Source organism: Rhinoderma darwinii, chromosome 10 (assembly GCF_050947455.1).
Source record: "Rhinoderma darwinii isolate aRhiDar2 chromosome 10, aRhiDar2.hap1, whole genome shotgun sequence".
In the NCBI taxonomy this organism is placed as follows: Eukaryota; Metazoa; Chordata; class Amphibia; order Anura; family Rhinodermatidae; genus Rhinoderma; species Rhinoderma darwinii.
In genome coordinates this window covers 32,060,446-32,084,560 of record NC_134696.1, presented here as the reverse complement: position 1 = coordinate 32,084,560, position 24,115 = coordinate 32,060,446, and the positions used below count along the sequence as shown (strand labels likewise).

The following is a 24,115-nucleotide window of genomic DNA, read 5'->3' as shown; positions in this document are numbered from 1 at the left end:
AATACGTTCCGTCCTTTACGGACCGAACATGCTCGTGTGAACCCAGCCTAAGAGTTCACCGTACCATTTTCGTAGATATATATGGGGGCAGGACTGAATATTCTGCAGTAGATAACATGATGGGCTTTACATTTAGCACCTTTTCTCCTTGTTCTGCTCTGAAGTAGCCCTATGGAGTGGCTCAGACTATTTTGACTGGTATATGATAGAAGTGTTGTGTGCAATAATGAATGTGTATGGAAAACTGCATTGAAGGGGTTGTCCAGGATCAGAAATAAGGTTCTGCTTGTTTTCTAGAAACAGTGCCACTCTTGTCCATAGGCTATGTGTGGTATTGCAGCTTAGTCATTTTCAGGTGAATGTGATTGAGCTGGAATACAAGACACTGGTACATCTTTGATTTGCTCTAGTAACAGAGTGGGCAACTACACCCAAAACATTATCTCTTAAAGATCTGGTCGGGGGCTGGAATATAACTTGCAATGTTGTGTAAGCTGGATTCTTGGGGATATAGGGCATTGACCTGGTGATAGGCTTACTAAATTTTACTTGACTTATCTGCACACCATAATACTGGCATAAAGACAAGTCCTTGTCGCCAGAGCGACTAATAAAATTCATCCCTGCTGACTGGGTAATTCCGCCAGCACTGAAAGCATTCATCAGCCGGCGGTTATACTGATTGCATCCGGCTCCACTTCTCCCAGTAGAGTCTGCCGGGGAGAGAAAGCACAAAGCTGCAGTCAAATAACATGAGTCATTGTGTTCCCAGCCTGCATCGATCTCTTAGCAGTACAGGAAGCTACCGGCAGCAGATCCTGGTGGGCTGCTGCTTGTATCTCTCTGACTAGCGGCAGCCGGAGCCGCGCTGGATCACAGTCATAGTAAATTATGAATGAATAAAGCGTTGGGACTATTATTTGGACACTGCAGAGGTTGGTGCTACTATGTGGGCACACGAGTGTCCTGGCTTTTGTAGGGCACTGCTTGAGATGCCTATTTTTTAGCTCCATGGGGAACAGACTATGTGGATAGATGTAGACAGGAGTGAATATCAAATTTATCAGCGGCACCAATTTCATTGTTTTTATTGGGAAAGTTATAATAGACCATAAACTCCTCAGTTCAGTAATGCAAATAGCAGAGCCTCTACACCGTCTCATAGGCACTTTATGGTCTGCTGTGTGGTGCCTCAGTACTGTATTATGGAGATATCCTTCCCTAGAAGCAATGCTTGTAGGGGAGAAAACCTGGGTTCCCACGTAGCGTAGCGTAACCAGATTTTGCAACCCCTATCTCCTATTGCAGCAGATCGGCGCTGCAATGTAGATTACAGTAACGTTTTTATTTTTAAAAAACGAGCATTTTTGGCCAAGTTATGACCATTTTTGTATTTATGCAAATGAGGCGTGCAAAAGTACAACTGGGCGTGTTAAAAAGTAAAAGTCCAAGTGGGCGTGTATTATGTGCGTACATCGGGGCGTGTTTACTACTTTTACTAGCTGGGCGTTGTGTATAGAAGTATCATCCACTTCTCTTCAGAACGCCCAGCTTCTGGCAGTGCAGACACAGCCGTGTTCTCGAGAGATCACGCTGTGACGTCACTTCCCCAGGTCCTGCATCGTGTCAGACGAGCGAGGACACATCGGCACCAGAGGCTACAGATGATTCTGCAGCAGCATCGGCGTTTGCAGGTAAATCGATGTAGCTACTTACCTGCAAACGCTGAGGCTGCTGCAGAATCAACTGTAGCCTCTGGTGCCGATTTGGCCGACACGATGCAGGACCTGGGGCAGGAAGTGAGTGACGTCACAGCGTGATCTCTCGAGAACACGGCTGTGTCTGCACTGCCAGAAGCTGGGCGTTCTGAAGAGAAGTGGATGATACTTCTATACACAACGCCCAGCTAGTAAAAGTAGTAAACACGCCCCGATGTACGCACATAATACACGCCCAGTTGTACTTTTACTTTTCAACACGCCCAGTTGTACTTTTGCAAGCCTCATTTGCATAAATACAAAAATGGCCATAACTTGGCCAAAAATGCTCGTTTTTTAAAAATAAAAACGTTACTGTAATCTACATTGCAGCGCCGATCTGCTGCAATAGCAGATAGGGGTTGCAAAATCTGGTGACAGAGCCTCTTTAAACTAATACAAAAAAGCCTATACATACCCCTGGGCGTGGTCATAGCAATGTGTAACTCTGTTGTGAGTGCAGTCCGGCCTTCTGGGATGTTTCATCATGCGACTGCAGCAGCCAATCACAGGCTGCACTGGTCACATGGGCAACAGTGTCATCCCAGGAGGTCGGGTTGCACGGAGAACAGACGGACGCATCGCTCTGACAATGCCCAGGGGTATGTATTGCCTTTTTTTCTTCTTTTAAACAGCACTGTTTTTCGAAGCCGAGATTCCGGACGAAAATCTGCACAATTTGGTACAGTTTTCCGGCCAAAATTTCCTGCTGGTTTTAGGTCGAATATGCCCCGTACTCTTACGCAGCATATCCGACCCGTGGGAACATACCCTAATAGAGCGTTTGATATAGAATGCCCCAGAGAAAATCCTCTGTATGAAATCTGAGGCATTCGGAGAAACCGTATGGTCCCATAGACTTCAGTGCGTCCCACATTACAGCTCCATAATGTCTGTAATACGGCCGCGATATATCGTAATAGCCCCTGCGTTCTTTCAGTGAGCGTAATACGTTATGTAAATCTGAGTAACTATTTGAAGGCGTTTTCAGGTTGTGTCATTGCTGGCTCCTATCGGCACGTGTTAGGACATAATAGTGTAGAAAGATATTTATAAAAACTTTTATCAGACACGTAATTCTTATAATTTTTCATTTATTTGAACGTGCTGCTATGCAGCATACTCTGGTGATTTGTTAAGGTCTGAGTTTTAATAACAAAAAAAAATAAAAAATTGCTAACTGTACCGCTGACCTACAATTCAATTGTTTCTCCAATATAAATGAACATAATCTGTGGATGAGCATGGATAAATGACGCCAAAACATGTAAACAAACCAAACACTTAGAAATAAAAAACAAAAATTCACACATGGGCGCGTACCATCACCCTGTATCACAGGGTACCCACAACAGAACTATAGGGTATGGCGTTTGTCTATTTGCAGTAGTTCAGCAGTATCACCCCCAGAGTCCATGGCAGTCCTTGCCTGCCACGTCGCTGTCCATTATGAGACTTGCAACCAAGGGGCTGTTTAAGGATTGTCCAAAGCAGATGAAGAATATGTTGCTGCCCCTTGTCCCACTCCTTCACTTAAGCAAAATAAAAGAAGGCAAAACGCGTGGGACCCTTATCTATTTCAGGATATAAAGGATTGGTTATGAACTAAAGGTGCAGTATAGACTAAAAGAGAACCACCCAATTCCAGCAATGTACCGACGCCAGCCAGGAGCAAGGCAGCGCGGTTATTCTTTGGTACAATATTAAGTTGCTGGAGATGCATAGGAAAGCGGGCGAGACGGACAGAGACAAACACCCTCACATTGAAAACCATGGTTGGCTTTGTCTTCTTATTCTGTTGTTGGGTGCTGGTATCATGCACGTGGGTACTATGCCACCTCCTGTGGGTGCAGTAATATGTTAGGCATGGCTGGGTAGGTCTGTGCCTGTCTCACTTGTTCCATTCCCTTAGTTTTGTTATGCTTGTCCTTCTCCTTTAATCTTCTGCAATTTTCCAGTTATTGCTGGAATATGGTCACCAATCTCTCTTCTTTGATCGCTTTACAAAGGTGTCAATGGAAAATAAAAATATATACATACATATATTTATCTGTTTCACCCATTGAAGGTGCAGGGTTTCTCCATTCTTTGCTTTTTTTTTTTTTCTTTACACTGTATGCAAATCAGTTATTTAGTCTCAAGCAGCTGAAGGGATAGCAGCCACCCAGAAGAAAAGTATCCCTTCTGGTTCAAAGCCCCGGCTTCCGCAACGCAGAGGTTTAAGTATCCAGATATATGACAGGGCACGGTTAAGAAAGAGATTTAGCAGGTTCATTTAAGTATACAGCATTGCCATTCTCATGTTTCGGTGAGATGCGGCTGGGGGGAAGGAGTGCACTGGGGAAGGGAGATCCAGCGCTGCCAGTAGAGGGCGGTCTGATTTCGTTGCTTGCCAGGTCTCTGTCTGATGGTCGGAGGCTCGGATGCTGCAGGGGGAATGCCACTGGAAAACTTGCCATGTAGAGAACTCGTCCAATTCTTTTGGCAACCTGAAAAAGTCAATTACACTTCATGAGAGACTAGCAAAGATACCGTCCTGATATTAATAGACGTATGGGAGAGCGGATCTCATGACTGATGTGGAAGGGGCTGTATATGGATGAGTTTATGGGCGATTGTCACTAGAGATGCGCAAATTGATTTACATGTGTCCTTGACTAGCCGCTCCATGAAGTACAATGGGAGAATTGATGCGTCTATTCTAAGAAATCCTACAAACCTGGCAAGGTCATTTGGTAACACGTCCGAATGGTCGGCAAATCAGCAGCACTCTCTAAGGCCCCATGCACACTACTGTAGAATTTGTTCGTAATTACGGTCCGCAGTTACGGAACAACTCACTTCTATTGACCACGGACACCTTTCTGTATATTTGCAGGAAGGTGTCCAGGCCGTAGAAAGCCGCTGCAAAAGATAGGACCTGTCCTATCTTTTGCTTTTTACAGACCGTGTTCCCATACTCCCATACCGTGATCACGGCCGTGTGCATGAGGCCTAACTGTAATGTGTCGGCAATTTGCCAACACCATTTTGTTTTTAATAGTGAACCTGTCACCACATTGTCTCTAATGAAATGTGTAAAAGTGTCCTCTGGAAAATAATATCTCTTTGTAGGGCCGATCTGTGCCTCAATCATTTTGCAGCCAATGTAATGTATACGCACTGGTCATAGCAGAGCGGAAGTGGCAGCACTCGTCTTATGATGCTTTTCGCTAATCCCAAGGTACGCATGCTGGCATCACCTCCTCTCTGCTGTAGTATATTACACAACCTGTCTACTCTCCTGCCTGGTTTAGTAAATAATTGTTCTTCCCATAAAAACAATTCTGAAACTTCTTCTTTCCTAAGAACTCTGAACTTTGCAGTTTTTCTGTTATTCCTCCTGGAAATGTAGGAATAAGCGGTCAACTAGGCGTTACCATTCCTCTTGTCAATATGGCATACAGAATCTGACACTATGAGCACTGATTGGACAGTGTCAGGTATGTCCCTTCATAGTCTATTTGACAAGGGGAATGGTAACAACCAGTTGTTACATGGGTTATCCCTCCAAAACATCTCAACACCTATCCACCGGATAGGTGATAAGCGTCTTATCCCTGGGGGTTGCAGCGTTGTAACCCCCACCGACAAAGATAGCCAAGCACTGTACTCCGCTCTCCCTGGCAGTCCCATAAGAGAATGAATAGAGCGGGAGCGCACATGCATCACCTGCCGCTCCGTTCCTAAAGAGGACTCAGGACCCCGGTCTTTGGATTGACGGGGGTTAAAGCATTATGACCTAGCCACAGGATGGGTAATTAGTGTTCGATTGCTGGGGGTCAAGTTGTTTTGGTGAGCTAACCCCTTTAATATATTCATATATTTCCAGGAGTAATAACGGAGGAACACTGCAACACAGCGTTTGAAGAAAAAAGTACTCCAACATTATCCATCTTCTGATGTAGTAATGACACATGATTACATGTATACTTTGTAATCAGACAACATAGGTAGTAAACTTTTGCGCCAGGAACTACATCCATACCACAATACACAATCTTTACCGTATCTGTGATCCCTCACACTACCCCAAATCCAATAATCTGGCCCTGGAGAGAAGCCTCCCATGCAGCCCCTCCCTGACCTGTTAAACTGCAGCACATTTCTAACGAATTGATCCACGGGGAACAATTGGCCAAAGAACCTTTTTATTACACCCGTCATAAACAGCCAGGACTGAAGGGAAAGCTATAAACTGCAGTTACCACTTTATTATAAGGCCTGCAGGCCACAACACAATCCTATTATATTGTGTGTGTGTGTGTGTGTGTGTGTGTGTGTGTGTGTGTGTGTGTCCTACAGGCCGCAGCTCCTCGTGGTGGCACTGCAAAATCCCAATACACTTACAGCTGTTGTGGAACTACAACTCCCACCATGCCCTGGCATTGAGATATGTGTAATTAATAGTAGGACAACTCTTTACATACCTGTGCTCTGATCTTTAGTGCTGGGCCGAGCTTCAGCCCCATGTTATTCAGTAAGTGCTCTTCAGTCAATAGCGGCAGGGTCTCCCCATCTATACAGTGCTCCCGGAAAACCTACATAGGGGGAGAGCGTTATTATTAAATGATCGATGCCTTATAAACTCTTCCTGCAATTGATCACATTGGTTTGCATTGCCAAGAAGGGTGGTAGGACTAGATTTTAAAAGGTGGCAAAAACGGTCATCTGTAAAAAAAAATAAGTAGCGCGGACAATGGAAGCGGGAGGGTGTTACATTCCAGATTCAGACTATTTAAAAGAGTTTCTATATTTTGACGGAAGTCCAAGGAAAAACAGCCTGGTCTCCCAGCACCTCTGGACCTTCATGGGGAATATAACTATATAGGAGAGATTCGCTATTCCCTATGAAGTTCAAAGAACCTGCGCAGGATGCATCCAAGAGAGACCCACAAGCATGAAAGTGGCAGAAAGTATACAAACCTTCAAGAGGAGCAAAAAGTTCAATACAGATTTTAGACCTGTAGGATATTTCCCCATTAGGATTGTTTCCGATGATGATATACCGAATTACTGTACGTTCACATGTCCCTGCAGTCTGTATTGGATTTTAATAAATTCACCTGAATATTGGCTGAAACCTGCTCGTTTTTAGGACATGTTGTGGTTTGCTAGAACTGCAGGATACGCAATTTCCGTTTCAACAGGGGGAAAAAATTGGACATAATTGCACGTGACAGTTTTGCGGCAACAACCTGTGACTTTTTATATGTAGTTTTGCGACAACGATCGGACTTCTTTTTTGCAAAAAAAAACCCAAAAAAATAAACCGAACATAAATGTCAAAAATATACGTTAAAAGGGTTCTGCACTTTTCTGCTTCTTCCACCACCTCAGCCTGGTCTCCCTTGCATTAGTCCTTCACATCACTGCTACATTTCATATGTAAGTACAGATGTATCTGCAGGAAACATCTAGGGGAGACCAAGTTATTTACCTCCATGGCGGGGCGGAGGCGGCAGAAAGTGTACAACCAGTAGATATCCTTTCAAGTAATTTGTCTTTTTCGGCTGTTTCACAGTAGCTTCTTTGAACGCTCCATACGTGAACCCCAATGTATTCTGTCTTTCCCCTCCACACGAGGCTATGCTTGCTCTCTTGTGTTCTGTCCTGACCCCCGCCTCTCTGCTTCCTCTCTGACTTGTAGCCTGTCTTACTTTTTGGCCCAGCTGCAGGGAGGGAGGGGGGGGTGTGACGGTGCAGGTGGTTTTAATGAAGCATGTCATGAGGGGATTAGCAGAGGGGAAAAGGAAAAAGAAAAAAAAAAACACAGCAGCCCTCAAGCTCCCCTCAAACTGTGGTGGAGAGAAGAATGAAGAAAGAAGGGGGTAGTAAAAGGGACGGTTAGAGGGCATCCTCTACCCTTTAATGAGCAATAAAGCTTCAAGTTCCAGATCCATCCTCTAATGAGGAAGAGGTGGCATACCGGCAAGAAGCTAGTCACGAGGGCATGAATAGAGCTTTACAGAATGAGACAGGGGAGAATGGGAACATAAGAGTGGAGCTATATACAAAAGAGGAGTCATATGGATTACCTGCGTGTATTCAGCACAGCCAGACAGACTGCCTACAAAGCTGCAGACGTCCTCCACTGTCCACTTGCTGAGGTCCTCCAGCACCACACTCTCCTCTCCATCCAGGAAGAGCCCCCCCATGGCACCTGACAACGGGAAGGGGGTGTAGAAGATGAGCAGACAAAGAAAGGGTGATGGATGGAAGGGGGGGGGGGGGGGTGATAGACGGACAAGGTGAAGAAGGATGAAAAGGTTGTATGAGGAAAAGCAGAGGTGGGGGGAGAGGGGTAGAGAGGAAAAGAGGCATTAATCATTAAAATCCCATGAAGAAAACAAGAAGGCAGCAAGATGAACATATTCTGTAGCCTAACATCCATCTTTAATGACCTGTCAACGCCGCACAGGGTACAACAGACTCTGCGCTCCCGCAATGCTTTGTTGGTACAACTTTCCAAGTGAGAAGAGAGTGCAAATTGTAGCAAGAGACCTAAAGACCCTTGGTAGATATAGAGTGCGCGCGCGCGTGTGTGTGATGGGAAAGGTGCGACACAGGGAGGTCAGCGCGCTTTCAATGGTCTGGAGTGGAACAAAAATAAATTCAGCTCAATTATTCGGCGCACAGCCTGAGGTCAGACCCTGCCGCTGGCTTTCCAAGCACCACATCTCTTAAGGAGGAGGATGGCTGGAGCTGGGAACAACTTCCCAATTAGCCACTTCCTTAGGCTCTCGGCGGCCAGAAGTTGCCACTATGTCTGGCAGCAAAGAGACGGCGGAGCTGTCAGATACTCTGAGACCTGGGCCTGGGATTAGATTAACAATCCTACCTGTAATTGCCTGCACTTGCTACAAGTGCAATTACTGTCTACTACTACGTGGCACAAGATGCAGAGTCTAGAAAGAGTTAAATGGATTTTGTGTCTGTGTGTGTGAGATTATATATATATATATATATATATATATATATATATAAATAAAATGTATGGGTGTATTTTCATACACACATATACACGTTACATATGTAAACACACACTGAGATGTTTCTTTTGGCCACTATTAGCGAGGATAATGCACTGTTTACTTGCAGTCCTATGTAAAACCACAGGATAGAAATAGTGATATCACAATGCCATATAACAAATACGCCTCTGCTCGGCCTGTGTGCATAGGAGTGTAGATTTTTATACCGCTTCCCAGAATGTAATGCACTGAAAAATATGACATTGAATAAAATATAATCAAAATAGGTTGTATATCCCGAATATAATGTGCACTCGGGCTGCGTACACAACCCTCCTCCAATCTCTGCCAGGAGAGGGGGGTGTAGGGGCTGTGGTGAGAGCAGCTCATGCCATTTTGCGTTAATTGTACTCCGGGCCAGGGATCGATAGAAAGGATTTTAGTTTCCTGAGCTGTCCCCAGGGTGTGTGGGTAGAAATGAAGGGGGGGGGGTGTACTGGCAGTCCCATATATCATACACTGGAGGGAAGACAAGGTCGGTCACAGAGAGTCAGAGGCAGACAGGATGGGGGCCAGGACTGGCACTGATAAACAACCCCCTCCCTCCCCACATCTCCGAGCCGTGCAGACACATGGAGCACAGGGGTCAGGGGAGTATTACAGCGCAGTGACAGGATGCACAGCTGCAGAGGCTGCCCTGGCCCCAAATTTTATAGGGCTCACAGGGTCTCTAAAATCATGACTGAGTTGGCAGCGCCATCATCCTGCAACTGGCCTTTAACCCTTTCAAGACTATCACAACATACATGGAAACGAAGGAAATCATGAGACGGTATTGCTCTGGTGTAAAGAAAAAGGCTCCTCAGTGAAATCACTATTTGATCCTATAAAAACGGATAGGACACATGTATTTCATTTGTCAAACACTTCGTGGATAGTTTTAAGAATTCAACATGATCCAAATGGATATTAACATTATTTTAACAGCGATCGCGGAGGTGACGCGACCTGCAGAGACAGCGGTGACGTCTCAACATTGGGACCCTTTAGGCCTCAGACTCCATAGGGGCCATTAAAGTGCTGTAATTGGTTTTAAAGGGTTCTATAGCATTGTATAAATATGGTTGTAACCAGAGTTTATTTAGTGCTGTCATTTTGGAATAAACCCTACATTGAAATTCTGTCCCCGACCAATGTACGTCCATATAGTTCCCTACATGAACAGGATTTGTTTAGGCCCAGAACTGGAGACTCTAGTCGTATAGTATAAATACCATCATAACTTTTCTTTTTGTAGAAAAAAGTTGTTAGAAAAGTTGCACATGATGGTCTTTTAGTTAAAATTGTTGTGTTGTGTGACTAAAGCTTCTTGAGCGCTTCCAAGTTAACTTCAAACCCATTAAGTAATTGATCCAGAGGATCGTACTAGACCTATATTATTAGGTGTCATCATTATAAATGTGTCATAACATGAGCAAATAAGTAGATAGTCAACTTAAAGTTAAACGTCCACTTAATCACACCATGACATTTTTAGGTCCAACATTCTGTGCGAATTAATTTCACAATATATCCATGTAGTGATTGGAGCTGCAGATACAGAGCATCAAATCCCCTGCATATCCATAGAGTTAAACAAGAAAATTCTGGCTGCCTGTAGCCTCCACTTAGAGAAGCTTACTGTATACTGCTTTGTTATGGAGTTCAATGTATAAATTGTAAGCTCCACCTAGTGGTGGCTGAAGACAGGCAAAACTTTATCAATTACCTCGATGTAGCTCTGGATCAGAAAAATTGATCTCTGACTGCTATAATAGCCATATTTATTTTTTTATTATGTAACTTTTTTTGTTATAGGGATTTTCTTTAGGCCTCATGCACACGGCCATAGCTGTGTGCACGGTCCGGGATTACGGCCCAGATGGACCGTGGAGTGTCATCAGCGGGCCATCCGCAATCACGGACCGAGCACACACAAAATGTGCATTGATTTCAATGAGCCCGGACCGTATAATGACATGTCCTATTTTTATAATGCACATGGAAACCACGGTCGTGTGCATTGGCCCATAGGTTAACATGTGTTTTATGCTATCTGCAATTGCGGATAGTATACGGCTGCAAATGCGCGGTTGCGTACATGAGGCCTTACACAAAGAAAAAAAAGACACGCCTGAACTTCTATATTCTTGGGAGATAACAATTTGTTTCATCAAGCTAGGCAGTCCTACTATACAGACCTGCAGGGGAGCGGCTGCCCAGTAAGTAAACATGATCAGAGCTTAAAGAGGCTCTGTCACCAGATTGTGCAACCCCTATCTGCTATTGCAGCAGATAGGCGCTGCAATGTAGATTACAGTAACGTTTTTATTTTTAAAAAACGAGCATTTTTGGCCAAGTTATGACCATTTTCGTATTTATGCAAATGAGGCTCGCAAAAGTACAACTGGGCGTGTTGAAAAGTAAAAGTACAACTGGGCGTGTATTATGTGCGTACATCGGGGCGTGTTTACTACTTTTACTAGCTGGGCGTTGTGTATAGAAGTGTCATCCACTTCTCTTCACAACGCCCAGCTTCTGGCAGTGCAGCACTGTGACGTCACTCACAGGTCCTGCATCGTGTCGGCACCAGAGGCTACACTTGATTCTGCAGCAGCATCAGCATTTGCAGGTAAGTAGCTACATCGACTTACCTGCAAACGCTGATGCTGCTGCAGAATCAAGTGTAGCCTCTGGTGCCGACACGATGCAGGACCTGTGAGTGACGTCACAGTGCTGCACTGCCAGAAGCTGGGCGTTGTGAAGAGAAGTGGATGACACTTCTATACACAACGCCCAGCTAGTAAAAGTAGTAAACACGCCCCGATGTACGCACATAATACACGCCCAGTTGTACTTTTACTTTTCAACACGCCCAGTTGTACTTTTGCGAGCCTCATTTGCATAAATACGAAAATGGTCATAACTTGGCCAAAAATGCTCGTTTTTAAAAAATAAAAACGTTACTGTAATCTACATTGCAGCGCCGATCTGCTGCAATAGCAGATAGGGGCTACAAAATCTGGTGACAGAGCCTCTTTAAAGGCTATGCACTCCTTCACAACAAAAACTTGTTTACCGACCCGATGCATCTAAAATGAGAAATAAAGCAATTTTGCAAAAGGTCTTAATTAAAAATTTCATATAATTTTGTTTCTACAGCGGCTATGCATCTCCATGGTTACAGACTACAAACAAACTGTGTGTAGTCTGATCCTGCAGTCATATTCCCTTCTTTCAGTCTATTACTTCTTGCTAACGTTTGTTAGCATAAAGTAGGGGACAAATGTGAGGAAGTATGACTGCAGGATCAGACTGTACAGGATTGTTGTCTTTTATCATGGAGATGCATAGGAGCTGTTGAAACAAAACAATACAACATTTTTAATTATGACCGATTGCAAAGTTGCTTGATTACTCATTTTACATGCATGGAGACAATAAAAATTAAAACCAAAAAACATTTGCGAAGGCAGACGTTTTCCTGCATGTCTCTATAGCTGCAGGGAGAGATCTATAGCATTATGGGGAGAGTGAGAGCGCTTATAAAAATGTTAACAAAAAACAACATTTCAAATAATACGGGACATATTAAGACCCTGCCAAAAGTTATTTATTTTGGTTTTACATTCTTTGTACAAGCAGTCTTTGCTTTTAGACCTGTTGTAATATTGTATTTATGTTCTACTGAACACTAGGAGTGCTAGACCATAGGCAACTGTATGCTTGCGAATGCTATAGCACCCCTAGTGGCTAGCAGAGTATATTACAAGAGGTCTACCAAGCCTGTACGAAGGATATATAACAATATTACATAACATTAGGTGGTTAATTAAGGATAGGTGACAAACATTAATCTGAAAAAAAATAAATGGTGTGCTGTGACCGGGGCGACTGTATTCATCAGGAGAGAAAGCATTAGCAAAGCATATGAACAATATCAATGTAATATAAATACATTATTATACCAAATAAGCACAGAGAAAACTTGATCTGAGCTTGTTTTCTGCTGTGGGAGATGCAGGAGCAGGGTGTTGGAGCCGATGCGGACTAGCGAGGGGGAGGTGTTGCTTTAACAGGAAGCCTTTGGAACAGTGATAGGAATTCCATTCTCCTAATGTATTGCAAAATCAATATTGCTAAATCCAGTCCCGGCACAGCTGTCTCACTCAATTACAGCCGGCGTGAGCCTGGACAGACTAAGAAGGGAGGAAAGGTGGAGGGAATGGGTGTAAGGGTGATGATACACGTAGGGGTGGACGAAAACCATGCGTACACACAGTGGGCGCGGATTAGAAATTGATAGTTAATAGTTTACCCGCAAAACTGTGTAGCCATTACAATCAATGTTAATAGCTGAACGGTTTTGCGGGTAAAACTGTGGTATTACTTGAAAAATCGTGCAGCCATTAACTATCCATTTGCAATCTGCGCCCACTGCTTGTTGGCGCGGTTTTCGGCACACCCTAAAGATGGCCTGTTAATCTCCTAATGCACACAGCAATTACATGTACTGCTTTAGATGTGTTTTAAATTCAATTTGATCAAATCAATGTGTATGTTCATTGGAGGACCCATTTGGCCATCCATATTTGAGGCCACTAATCCCTCTAAACTCCGTAGAAAGTACATGGACAACCGCTGTGAGATGCCCACGCATCAGATCTGTGCTTTTCTACAATTGATGTCATATATAGCCAGAGCAGAGAACATCTACAAAGTGTGTCTCACTTTCTGGAGGACCCCGGATGTCCATGCATTAAATGCTCATTGATTTCAGAGGGCACCATGTAATGCGTCATTCCTCCTGTGGGGGTGCTGCAGAGAAATGAAACACTTGCTGCCAAGTTCCCCCACAGATTAGAGCAGAATGCTGTGGGTGTCAACAGCAGGACACCCTGTGATCAGTTTATTTTTGGTGTACACTTCTAATAAAAAGGGAATATCAAAGTGGACAACCCCTTTACCAAAGTCAGTCATAGGATTTTGCAAGATCGCTCTAATGTACTTTGCTCTGTTATAATGTTCTCTATATAAAAAGTGCAATGAAACAATTGCACAATCTAAAGCGGACAATTCGTGATATAACCTACCTGTGTGGAAATAGGGGTTGACAGCATAGGGGAATCCAAAGGGAAGTGGCTGAGGTGGAGGCACTGAACTGGAGGGCAAATATTTTGCATCTCCTTTGTGGATTCCTGGTCCCAAAAGATGAGTAGGTGACTCTGATGGAATACATGACAGGCTTTGGTGGGTGTGAGAGTCACTTGACTCTTTTAAAGACTCTGCTCCTTTGAGAGGATCTTTACCCTCTTGCAGTTCGTGGGACGAGGAGGCACCACGTTCAGCTCTTAGACTGTCTGTCTTCTCCTCTGCCTCACTCTCTGAATCTTTCATCTCCTCATCATTTCCATCAGGCGCCCCCTCCCTTATACGTTGATCCAAGAGTTCCTTTGTTTCACTGTGGTTTCCTTGGTGCTCCATCCGGTGATGAGCAGACTTTCGACTTGTCCTCCTCGCACTTTGGGATTCCTTGGGAGGAGGCCCACTAGGGACCCCCTGATGATTAAGAGAGAGTAGTGGGGTGTTATTGTGCCTTAAGACAAGCATGGCATTCCTTCTGGAAAGTTCCTCTCTTAACGGGTGACCCTCAGGGAGCTCGTGAAGGTTGCGCAGTGCAGGGTGGTCAGGGGGTAAACCCGGGTGAAGCGTGAGTTGATCACCAGCTAGAAGTCGCTGTCTGTGCAGATTCTCCATCTCCTTTTGGCGTATAATTTCTGCCGACATTTCAAGTCTTTGGGAAAAATAAGGAAAACAAGTTAAATTAAAAAGGAAGTTAAATTAAAAAATCTTCATGTCTATGTTTACATAGGTTATCTATGACTGTGATCATATAAAGGTTTCCATCCAGTATTTCTCAGCAACGCCTTGCAAAAGTGATCAAGTGATGATTTATTTCTGTTACTTATATAGCGCCAACATATTCCGTCTTACTACATATTACTTACTGTCCCCATTGGGGCTCACAATCTAAATTCCCTATTGGTATGTTTTTGGGGTGTGGGAGGAAACCCACGCAAACATGGGGAGAACATTCAAACTCCATGCAGTGATCTGCTTGTGCCAAAAAAATAACTGAAAGCAAGGAGATCGTAGCCAGTTATAAGGATCGAAGGCATTTCTCTCCTGAGACAGAAAGTCTGCAATTTATTTTCCAGATTTGCTGAATTGTTTGGATGTTTTAGGACAGGGGTCAGCAACCTTCGGCACTCCAGCTGTTGTGAAACTACAATTCCCAGCATGCCCTGACAGCCTTTGGATAGAATAATAAGCATTTGGCTGTCGGGGTATACTGGGAGTTGTAGTTTAAGAACAACGGGAATGCCGGAGGTTGCTGACCCCTGTTTTAGGATATGGGATATTGTATGTGTGAAAGGAAATTGAATAGTCACCTGGCCAGGTTCTGCTTCCGTAGAATTTCCTGCTGTCGTGCAAACATTTCAGCCTGGGCTGGTTGCAGGAAACCATAACCTGCACAAATAAAATATATAGTAAAGCATCTGGTCAATATAAACGTGTCTGCTCTGGACTCATGCTGACCTAAAGCAGTACTTCTATGTATTTCATAGATAATAGAGTAAAGCTCGGATAGTCCAGAAACTAAAAGGATTTCTACAGAAATCTGGATTATGAACTGAAAATGCCCCCACACTAATATTTACATACCTGGACTCTGACACAATGCGGATGGCACCCCGAGAAATGGTGGTCTTAAGTGTGGCCCCAAGGCAATGTGAGGGGCGTTTTGTGGTGACAGCAAAGGAGGAGGGTGAGACATCTCCCTAAGAGGAAATTAAAAGTACATTCTTATTAAATGCATACTTCAAATCGTTATAGTGATATATTCCTACATAATGAATACCGCCCAGGCAAGAAAAGTCATATTTTCACACCATTATAAGCCATTAGAATTTTAATAAACCGATACTGGCGGAACAGACTGCCATTATAATAGTAAAAGGAATCAAGTATTTGTCTTCCTATAATCAAGCTTGACGGTAACATCAATATTAATTATAACTGGAAAGTAATAACTGTGATAATTGTGTCAGTAAATCGCGAAAATAATTTAATGGACGTAATTTTCCTGTGGTAGCCGGAGTTTATACACCACAGAAAGAACATTGTTGGCATCAGGAACGCGGCTATTTTGAATGAATTTCTGTACGTGAAGTATAGAGTTCACTAAAAGTTAGAGTCACCCCTTATCACGGAGATCTAGGTGTGTAAAAAGACGGAGGGTGCCACGAGCGCTCAAACATTAGCGATACTTCAGTAGCCAAACATTTCTTACAGCTGAGCAGCTTATTCCAACATCTGGGTACTACTCCCATAATTCACATCCAGACAGCAGTGCGGCGGTATGGCATGGTGACACAGTCACATTGGCAATGTAATAAGGCAATAAAACATTAATGGCTCGGAGCTGCCAGAGATAGATGGGTCTCTCACCACCCACCATCATTAAGATTAACCTCTCTAATCTTGGAGGAGACCCAATTCAAAGAGATATTCCTCTGTGTTTCTGTCCTCTCTTCTCCCCTTGAAATACCACACTCCTCAATTAAAACCGCACAATAACCAGTCCCTTAGGACTCGGGTATCGGGTAACATCTCCATCCTCTCATCACTATAAATATTAAGGGATAATGTCCCGGTTACCCTTCTCACATTTCCTCGCAGTTCATATCTGATGTTAGCCACGTGGTAGGTTCACTTTTAATCTGTCAAAATACTAAATTACACGGGGGGCTTGTTAATGCCGTTGTCTAATGCCACACGCCAGTTGGTGATGGTCATTGTTTATCAATTGTCACCTTCCCACAAATAATCATCCGGAGAATATCCACTGAACGGAGGCGACGTTCGCCTAGTGTCCGAATCTGTGCCCGCTGTAGTATACGGAGTTAGAAGTAGCAATTTCTATCCAATCAGACAAATGATTAGATATTTATATAAAATTAGGAAATCTGTCTGATGGCACCATATCTGCCAGCTTTCAGGTATAATCAGGAGCAACATGCCCGTACGCCGCCATATGAAATCAGAGGTATACGGAGGTAAAGTTGGACCCCATAGCGTATTATGGCTCCATACAACTCAGATATTCTATGGCCGTGTCCATGAGGCCTAAAAGGGAAGGCAATACATAAGATTCCATAAATCATTGGCCAAGGGGCCAGGGAATACATTGGCATTAAATAGTTGCCAAGAATTTGGTTGTCTGTCTATTGAGTGTACGGATATTCCTGCATTTCCTTCATTGTGTGAGGTACAGCTGACCCCCAGACTCTTCTCTCCGACAAGCCCCACATAATATTACCTTCCCCCAGCTCTCCCCTCACTCAGCACTAAACTAATTGCACCGCTCGCGTTGTCTGGGAAGAGCGGCCATCGATTCCTCGCTGCTGAAACGTCCTGCTAATCGTATCAGCGCTCCGCCAGCTCCCCGCACTCTACTGGCAGCTCCAATTAATCTCAGGTAACGCAGAAAGTGACCTTCGGCTCCGAGCCGGGGCAGCAGCCAAGCGATGCTTATGTAATTACACCGTGAAGTGTGTAATCACCTGGCCTAATCCCCCAGGCCCGACAATTAGCCGAGGCCTCTGTCGCTGGGCTGCCAAGTGCTCTGCCACCCGGACAGCCTGCAGATGAATAACGGTCAATTAAAGCTGCATGGCGGGGGCGAGGAGGTGTCCGGTCGATGTAATTAGCTGTAATCATGGGGAGACGAGGCTGCCAGACGTAGCGGCTTTTATATAGGATGCAATGTGGGAAATCAGGCACAGTTTAACCATTTCACTGCTTGCGGTTTTTTGCATACTAGACAGCATTCATTTATGTTAATATTCCAGCTCTTGCTCCGACCAATGCAGCAGAAAATCTCTAGCATAGGATGTAAAATCACAGCGCACAAAAAAAAAAAAAAAGGCCATTCACAAAGCATGACATGTGAAGGGAGCCACGCTGTCATTTCACCATTATTAGGTATCTGTTAGGCGGCTTTATACAGGTCATTGGTTCTTTAGCAAGCTATGGCAATTTTTGTCATTGGAGGAAATGTAATCTATAATTCCCTTTAAATGGCTTCTATGGTTTGAGATCAGCAGGTCCCAAATCCGCAGCACATGTAGTGCTCATTTTTATTTTATTTTTTTTCATTCTTTATTTTTGACATTTTAAAACTTTTATAGAATAAAGAAATAAACAATCTTGGGAATTAGGTCTCCGCGCTTCAGGCAGTATTAAATAGCTAGATTTGGGAAAGTGCTCATAATATCTGGTACCCCAGAGGTGAGTTTTTCCAACAGGCGGCTCCAGGAGAGGAGATCGTTATATCTATGAAGGGCTATAGAAAATGTAGCAATTTTTTAGGGTTATCAATCATCCCCAGACCCCTCAATGGTGAATTAGCATAGTTTTACAGTTATAAGCCCATTATAATATTTGTTATTCAGGAACCAAGAAAAGCTGGGTGACAACCCCTGTAGCAGCTGAAATGGTTGCTTTATTAGTTGCCACCCAGCTTTCCCATAACCAGCAGTAAAAGGCTATTGTAAAAGCCATATATGTTTTGGGTTTACCGGTTTAAGTAAATCCCCTTAGGCCATCGTCAATTAGTGCCACAGTCTGATGTTATGGGGGTGTCATCTGAATGCTTGCTTGACCATGCGTCTGAAGACCTTCCTCTAATACGACCTGAAGACCTTCCTCTAATGCCTATGACCGTCCTTTATTATTGGATAAAGCGTGGAGTGAACGCATTTGCGCCATAGTGGAGACGACTGAACCACTTATGTTGTAAATCTCTCACATTCTGCACAGGGGCACAGCGTATTAGCAATTTACGGAAGTGAATGGATGACCCTTCCGCGCTCTGCAGTGATACACAGGTCCCTCTTGCATACTCAGGCGCCTCATACTCATACAGGATCACAGCCAAAAGGCATTAATGGGTATTGTACTGCTACCTTAACCCTGTCCTGACCCATTTGCACTGTTGCCATAGAAACAGTCCCTGATAGACCCCTAGGGACCGGGGCGGTGAATTGCGTGTGCTGCGGTCACCACGCAGTATTTACAAGCAGTGTTTACATACTTCCCACTATTTCCAGAATTGTAGCGTGCGGACCTGCACACAGCCCCCTCTGTCAGTCAATGACTGAGTAAAGGTGATTCATAATGTCCTCCTTACAGCTAAGGACTTAGCAAATAGAATGTAATGAATGCCTAAATTACCATAAATAAACATCCTCATTACATTATAATCCATTATTAATGTGCGTTTCCCTAGATCACCAGAAATGACATGTCCCTCAGTTGTCTTCTCCTGTCAAGTTGTTAAAGGGAACATGTCATCAGAAAATGACCTATTGTTAAATCTAGTTTTTATGTTAAACATATTTTTAAAGAATTTTTGGTGATTTTTCTTTAATTTTCTATGTCAATATCTATATTAAAACATAATCCTAAAATCCTGCAGTTTTCACTCTGGCCACTGAGCCCCACATTAGATTGACCCTTCCTGTTCTGTAGAGATCACTTCTCAGCAGTCATCTCATTATTAATACAGGCAGGATTGCAATGACAGGATAGATAGATAGATAGATAGATAGATAGATAGATAGATAGATAGATAGGATCCACCATTAGCAATAGGTGATGGACACAGCTCCCCTCCTCCCCTCCCTGCACAGGTCACAGAACATGCCTAGAAAAAACTCTCCCATATGAGTCAATGGGTCCCCTCCTGTCCACAGGTTCTTATGGTTCATGCGGCTGCCGTAAAGCACATCGCTAAATCCTGTTACCAGCAGCTCAGGCAAGATGGCGGCCCCCATAATCATGTACAGAAAATAGAATTTAAAAAATTCAATCATAAAATTAAAACAGATTAGAAAAAATGATTATGTTTCACGATCTGCTTTTACTTCGTAAGAAAATATATGAGCTATACATTCCCTGTAACAATTCTGTTCAGCTAGTGCTTTCTGGGTGACAACAAATATGGTCGCCATCATAACCGACATAGGCAGGGTTATGACGGCGGGGGATTTCCATTGCAGACAATGGCTAAGGTAAGTTATAGCTCCTGGGCAGGAGGGTTTGTTGGTGGGAACATTGTTTATACCTATTTCGGTGAAAGCTGGGTAAAAATCGGGGGAACCAAGTAGTTACGGGACCACGTGGTAAAACTTACAATGGGCCTCATCACTAGTCCAACACATATACATTGAGTGATATACACATACAACACTTCCATGCTCCTCCAAGTCCCCACACAGTACGTGGCAATGCATGCCGAGCCTTAAAATGTGAATAACTGGGTGGGGGGGGGGAGGGGGTCTCCTTATGTGGTGGGTCCCAGAGACCTCATAGCTGCTGCATTATTCGGGTGAGCAAGCCATTGACTACATATCTATTCTGCCATCACAAGGCCATTTTGGGTTTGGTTCAACATGGCTACCAAAATGGTGCAATTATTTTAGGGAGAACTTTTGGAATGACTTGTATAGTGAACGTCTATATTCTAAAGAGCTACATATGGAAATGTTTCTAGAAGTTCTTACAACTGGAGGAATATGCGAAAAATTACTGATCATGGGGACAGACATTTCCTGACCTTCCCCCCATTAAGACACATCACAGTCTGCCACTCCCCAGTTTGAAAAGTGGCTGAAAGCAGGGAACAATACACTGCATTTAAGTTGCCTTTTAGTGTCCCTTTTACCGCTTTACATGCCACACGGTTCCCAAACCTAGTTTTTTGTAAGCCATTTCCCCTGCGCCCAAGTACGTACATAGTAATCTAATGCAGATGCGTTTTTCTCAGAGGATTTCTTTTCTGTTTAATACTGAAGTGTGAAATAGATGGCAGATCAGCCTGGGAAGCCAGGGACTAGATACCGGATTTGGTTCTGGCATTGGAATAGCTGATATCCAGCCCTCGGATCCTGTGTCTGTTTCTCTGCTTTCTGCTCCTACAGCCATGCACGGCATTAAGGGATTTACGCTGCGTGCGGCTAAATTTGATATGTCCTTTAAAAGGAGACAAATGGTTCACAAGGCTTTAAAAGTATTGACTTTTCTTTAACAATAAGTGCTAATGGCCTTCAAATAATCAATAGTTAAAGTCATTACAGGGTTACACACACGGTTAAAATGAGCCGCTGCCCTTCTTAACCCTGTCCTGTCCCTAGACAGATTTTGACTTAAAAATAACCGAATACAAAACACACACAAAACAAAAAACATAAAATATTGTAACGCGAGACGTTCCTGTCCAGTTTCTTGTAGTACTGCACTATTCTCATTGACCTTTGGGGGCAGTGTTCTAGTTTAGCTAGGTAAATAGCCAGGCAGAAAGATGGTTTATTAGGTGTTCTTCCTATATACACACCTCATAATACTAGCAGCGCCTCTGGTCCATGGGCGGCGTTTGGTATAGCAGCTCAGCACTATTTACTTGAATGGGGCTGAGCCGCAATACCAAACACCGCCCATGGAAAAAGTGGCGCTGTTTCTAGAAAAGAAAAGCCTTTTATCTCCATACTTGTACAACCCCTTTAAGCAAACATTAAACCAGGGCTTTACAGCTACCTGTGCCTTATGATGTCCGAAGCAAGAACTACAAAAGAGAAATGTTCACCTGAGACATGCACAACCGTATTGTACACGTCTGATTGTGGTCTAAGTTGTCCTGTCCTCTTCTGTTTCTGGGAAAGCTGGGTGACATTGGCATCAATATTATTCCTTCAGAGGTTGCCATGCAGCTTTTCCAAATCCGGAATGGTAAACCTATCTAGTTATGTAGCGATACATCTATGACCTTATACTGCTGCATAACTATGCACATTTACCATTCAGGATTCTTGGAAAGCTGAGTGAGAAACACTGGTTATATTGATTGGCCATTTGCTGGTGATTTATATTCTAGATGTAATACTATCCTCTGTATATCACATTACATTTCTTCATTTGAAAAATATGTTAAAATTCCGACACGAAATACAATTTTTATCACGTACAGAGGATTTCTGATCTATATCTACGACTCAAAAATTAACCCGTTCTGTGCTATTACTGCCATACCTATAGAAAAAGCGTGCTGCGATAGAGAACTGGATATATGACCTGGTAAGTATTATTCCATATACTGGTACAAGTATAAGTGATAAGCGGTCCCTGGATACATTGTGGCCTCGTAGTGTGACGGCGCCTCCTCATTTTTCCTCTCCTGGAGTTCCCACACAGGAAGAGGGGATGGAATCTTTACCCCATGCCAAGCCTTCTCCAACCCCTCGTAATTCCCTCTATCTCCGGCTGCCATAAATCTACCTTCCACTCACGCACCCTGCCTGAGGGAGGGAACTGGGGAGGAAGAGGGGGGTGAGATTCTGTCAGCCTCAGCTATGTGCTCCAGGCTAGCCAGCTTCATCTTGATATTAACCCCTTCCAACCACATAGGTAGCAGTGTGGATTCTAAAATATGCGATCTGATCAACTAGTGATAAAAATAATAATAATAATGATAAATATATACGGCCTTAATGACCTTAATCTTATTGCCGGCATAAATTCTAAATATTGATTTTCTTCTGCACCTATTACATTCAGACCCCATAGGAGTTCTATGAGAACACTGCCACCTAGTGTCAAAATTCACATGCAATTCATATATAAATAATTGACCTTTAAGTCACATTTCACAGACTTGACAGCTCCCTTTTATTTGTCAGCAGGAATATAGCGAAGGAGAACATGTATACAAGAAATATACATCTGTAGTACAATGGGAGAAATATATTAAGACTGGAGTAAACTAATGTACATCGGCGGAAAAAGCGCCAAATATATTAAGAGGTGCACATCTTTTACTATATTTGGCGCATTTTTAGATGTCTGTGCGCCTTCTATGAGCAGCTGTAGATTTGCGCCAAATCTCACGGCAGCTTCTGGCTTATATTATGATAAATCTGTTGTTCAGGCTTCCGGCCCCTTTGGCTATGCCCCACCCTCTTTTTCTGAAAGTGGCAAGTAAAAGGTTGAAAATTTTAGTGCACTTATGGCGTGCTCCAAAATTTGGGACATATTTTGACAGAAAACTGGTGTAAATCTGTTCCTATATTTTCCGCAATGTTTCTATGTTGCATGGTAAAGACGTCTATTTCAGCACTTTGAATAAACACGTTGGTAAATTACCCAGGAAATAGTGTAACCGATGCTTCAATATGACCAACACCAATTTACCGGCCTACTTAGACTATTTTGTGGAGTTTGTCCCATGGGTAGATTTGCCCCAGTACATTCTTCACCATCATTCGGTCTACTATGAAATGGACGGACTGGACCTCGCTCGGTGAGGAATCTTCACCACATACAATGACAGAGAAAGTTTAGACAGCGATAAGCTCCGCCAGTCTTCAGGATGACGGTCATAAGAGTTTCAGGCTCGTCTTGCTATTGAGTTAGGAGAATAAAATGGTCTGGCAGCCGGCCCCTCCAGGAGCCGCGTAATCCCACCCTGTCAAGTCTACACCAGACAGAAGAAAAACAACCACAGTTTTTGTTTGCCAAATACTGATCCTATAGAAAGCCCCAGGACTCTCCCGCCCCCTTACTGGAATCTGCCGTTATTTACTAGTCCTCTGCCAGCTCCAACGGCAGAAGATCCAGACAATGATCCTTTATCTGGTGATAAACAACCATTGCGTTCCCCTCCTCGAGTCTGGAGCACAGAGAAGGTCTAGCTCCCTTCCAGATGGAAAGTACAGGTCAGAGCCAGATCTAACTCCTCAGACACACTTGGTCCCTTCTCTTCTGCTCTTTCCCCCCACCCAAACATGCTTTCTTCATCTATTCCTCTGACTTCCCTGGAAGACTTCCAGGCCACACAGAGGTTGGGAGGTTTTCCTGGAGTTATGCTGGACAGGAACCATGCAATCCCCACAACTGGCGTGTCTGCAGCTTTCCCCATAATGGGAAGGGTTAGCCAAAGTGCAAGCCCCTTCGCTCACTTGTGTTCCCACAACACTGTCATACTTAATGCAATCCTACTGCCGGGGCTGATCCTACACATCCTTCCAGAGCTATAAGCCTAGTCATCTTTCCAAGGAGTGAGATTAACATCTTAAAACCATCCAATCTCGCTTAGAAACCAACAATCCCTGTGTGACAACAGACACGACATGGGAGGAAAGAAACGGGCAAAAGAGCCAGGAATGACAATTACAGAAAAGCGGAAAA

General features: G+C 43.7%; 1 protein-coding gene across 5 annotated transcripts in view; it reads right to left on the bottom strand.

The window, feature by feature from the left end:
* Positions 1-2,834: 2,834 nt before the first annotated feature.
* SAMD11 (sterile alpha motif domain containing 11) overlaps positions 2,835-24,115 on the bottom strand; it is a 139,948-nt gene continuing 118,667 nt past the window's right edge. For 4 of the 5 annotated variants that reach the window (XM_075839703.1, XM_075839704.1, XM_075839705.1 and 1 more), the window contains exons 9-14: positions 15,536-15,651; positions 15,262-15,340; positions 13,903-14,603; positions 7,835-7,959; positions 6,227-6,337; positions 2,835-4,246 (exon numbers count right to left, since the gene is read on the bottom strand). In XM_075839703.1, coding sequence (XP_075695818.1) covers positions 4,007-4,246; positions 6,227-6,337; positions 7,835-7,959; positions 13,903-14,603; positions 15,262-15,340; positions 15,536-15,651 — 1,372 coding nt within the window. In that variant the 3' untranslated portion in view covers positions 2,835-4,006. The remainder of the gene's footprint in view (positions 4,247-6,226; positions 6,338-7,834; positions 7,960-13,902; positions 14,604-15,261; positions 15,341-15,535; positions 15,652-24,115) is intronic. The other variant, XR_012850845.1, reaches the window with a different exon arrangement.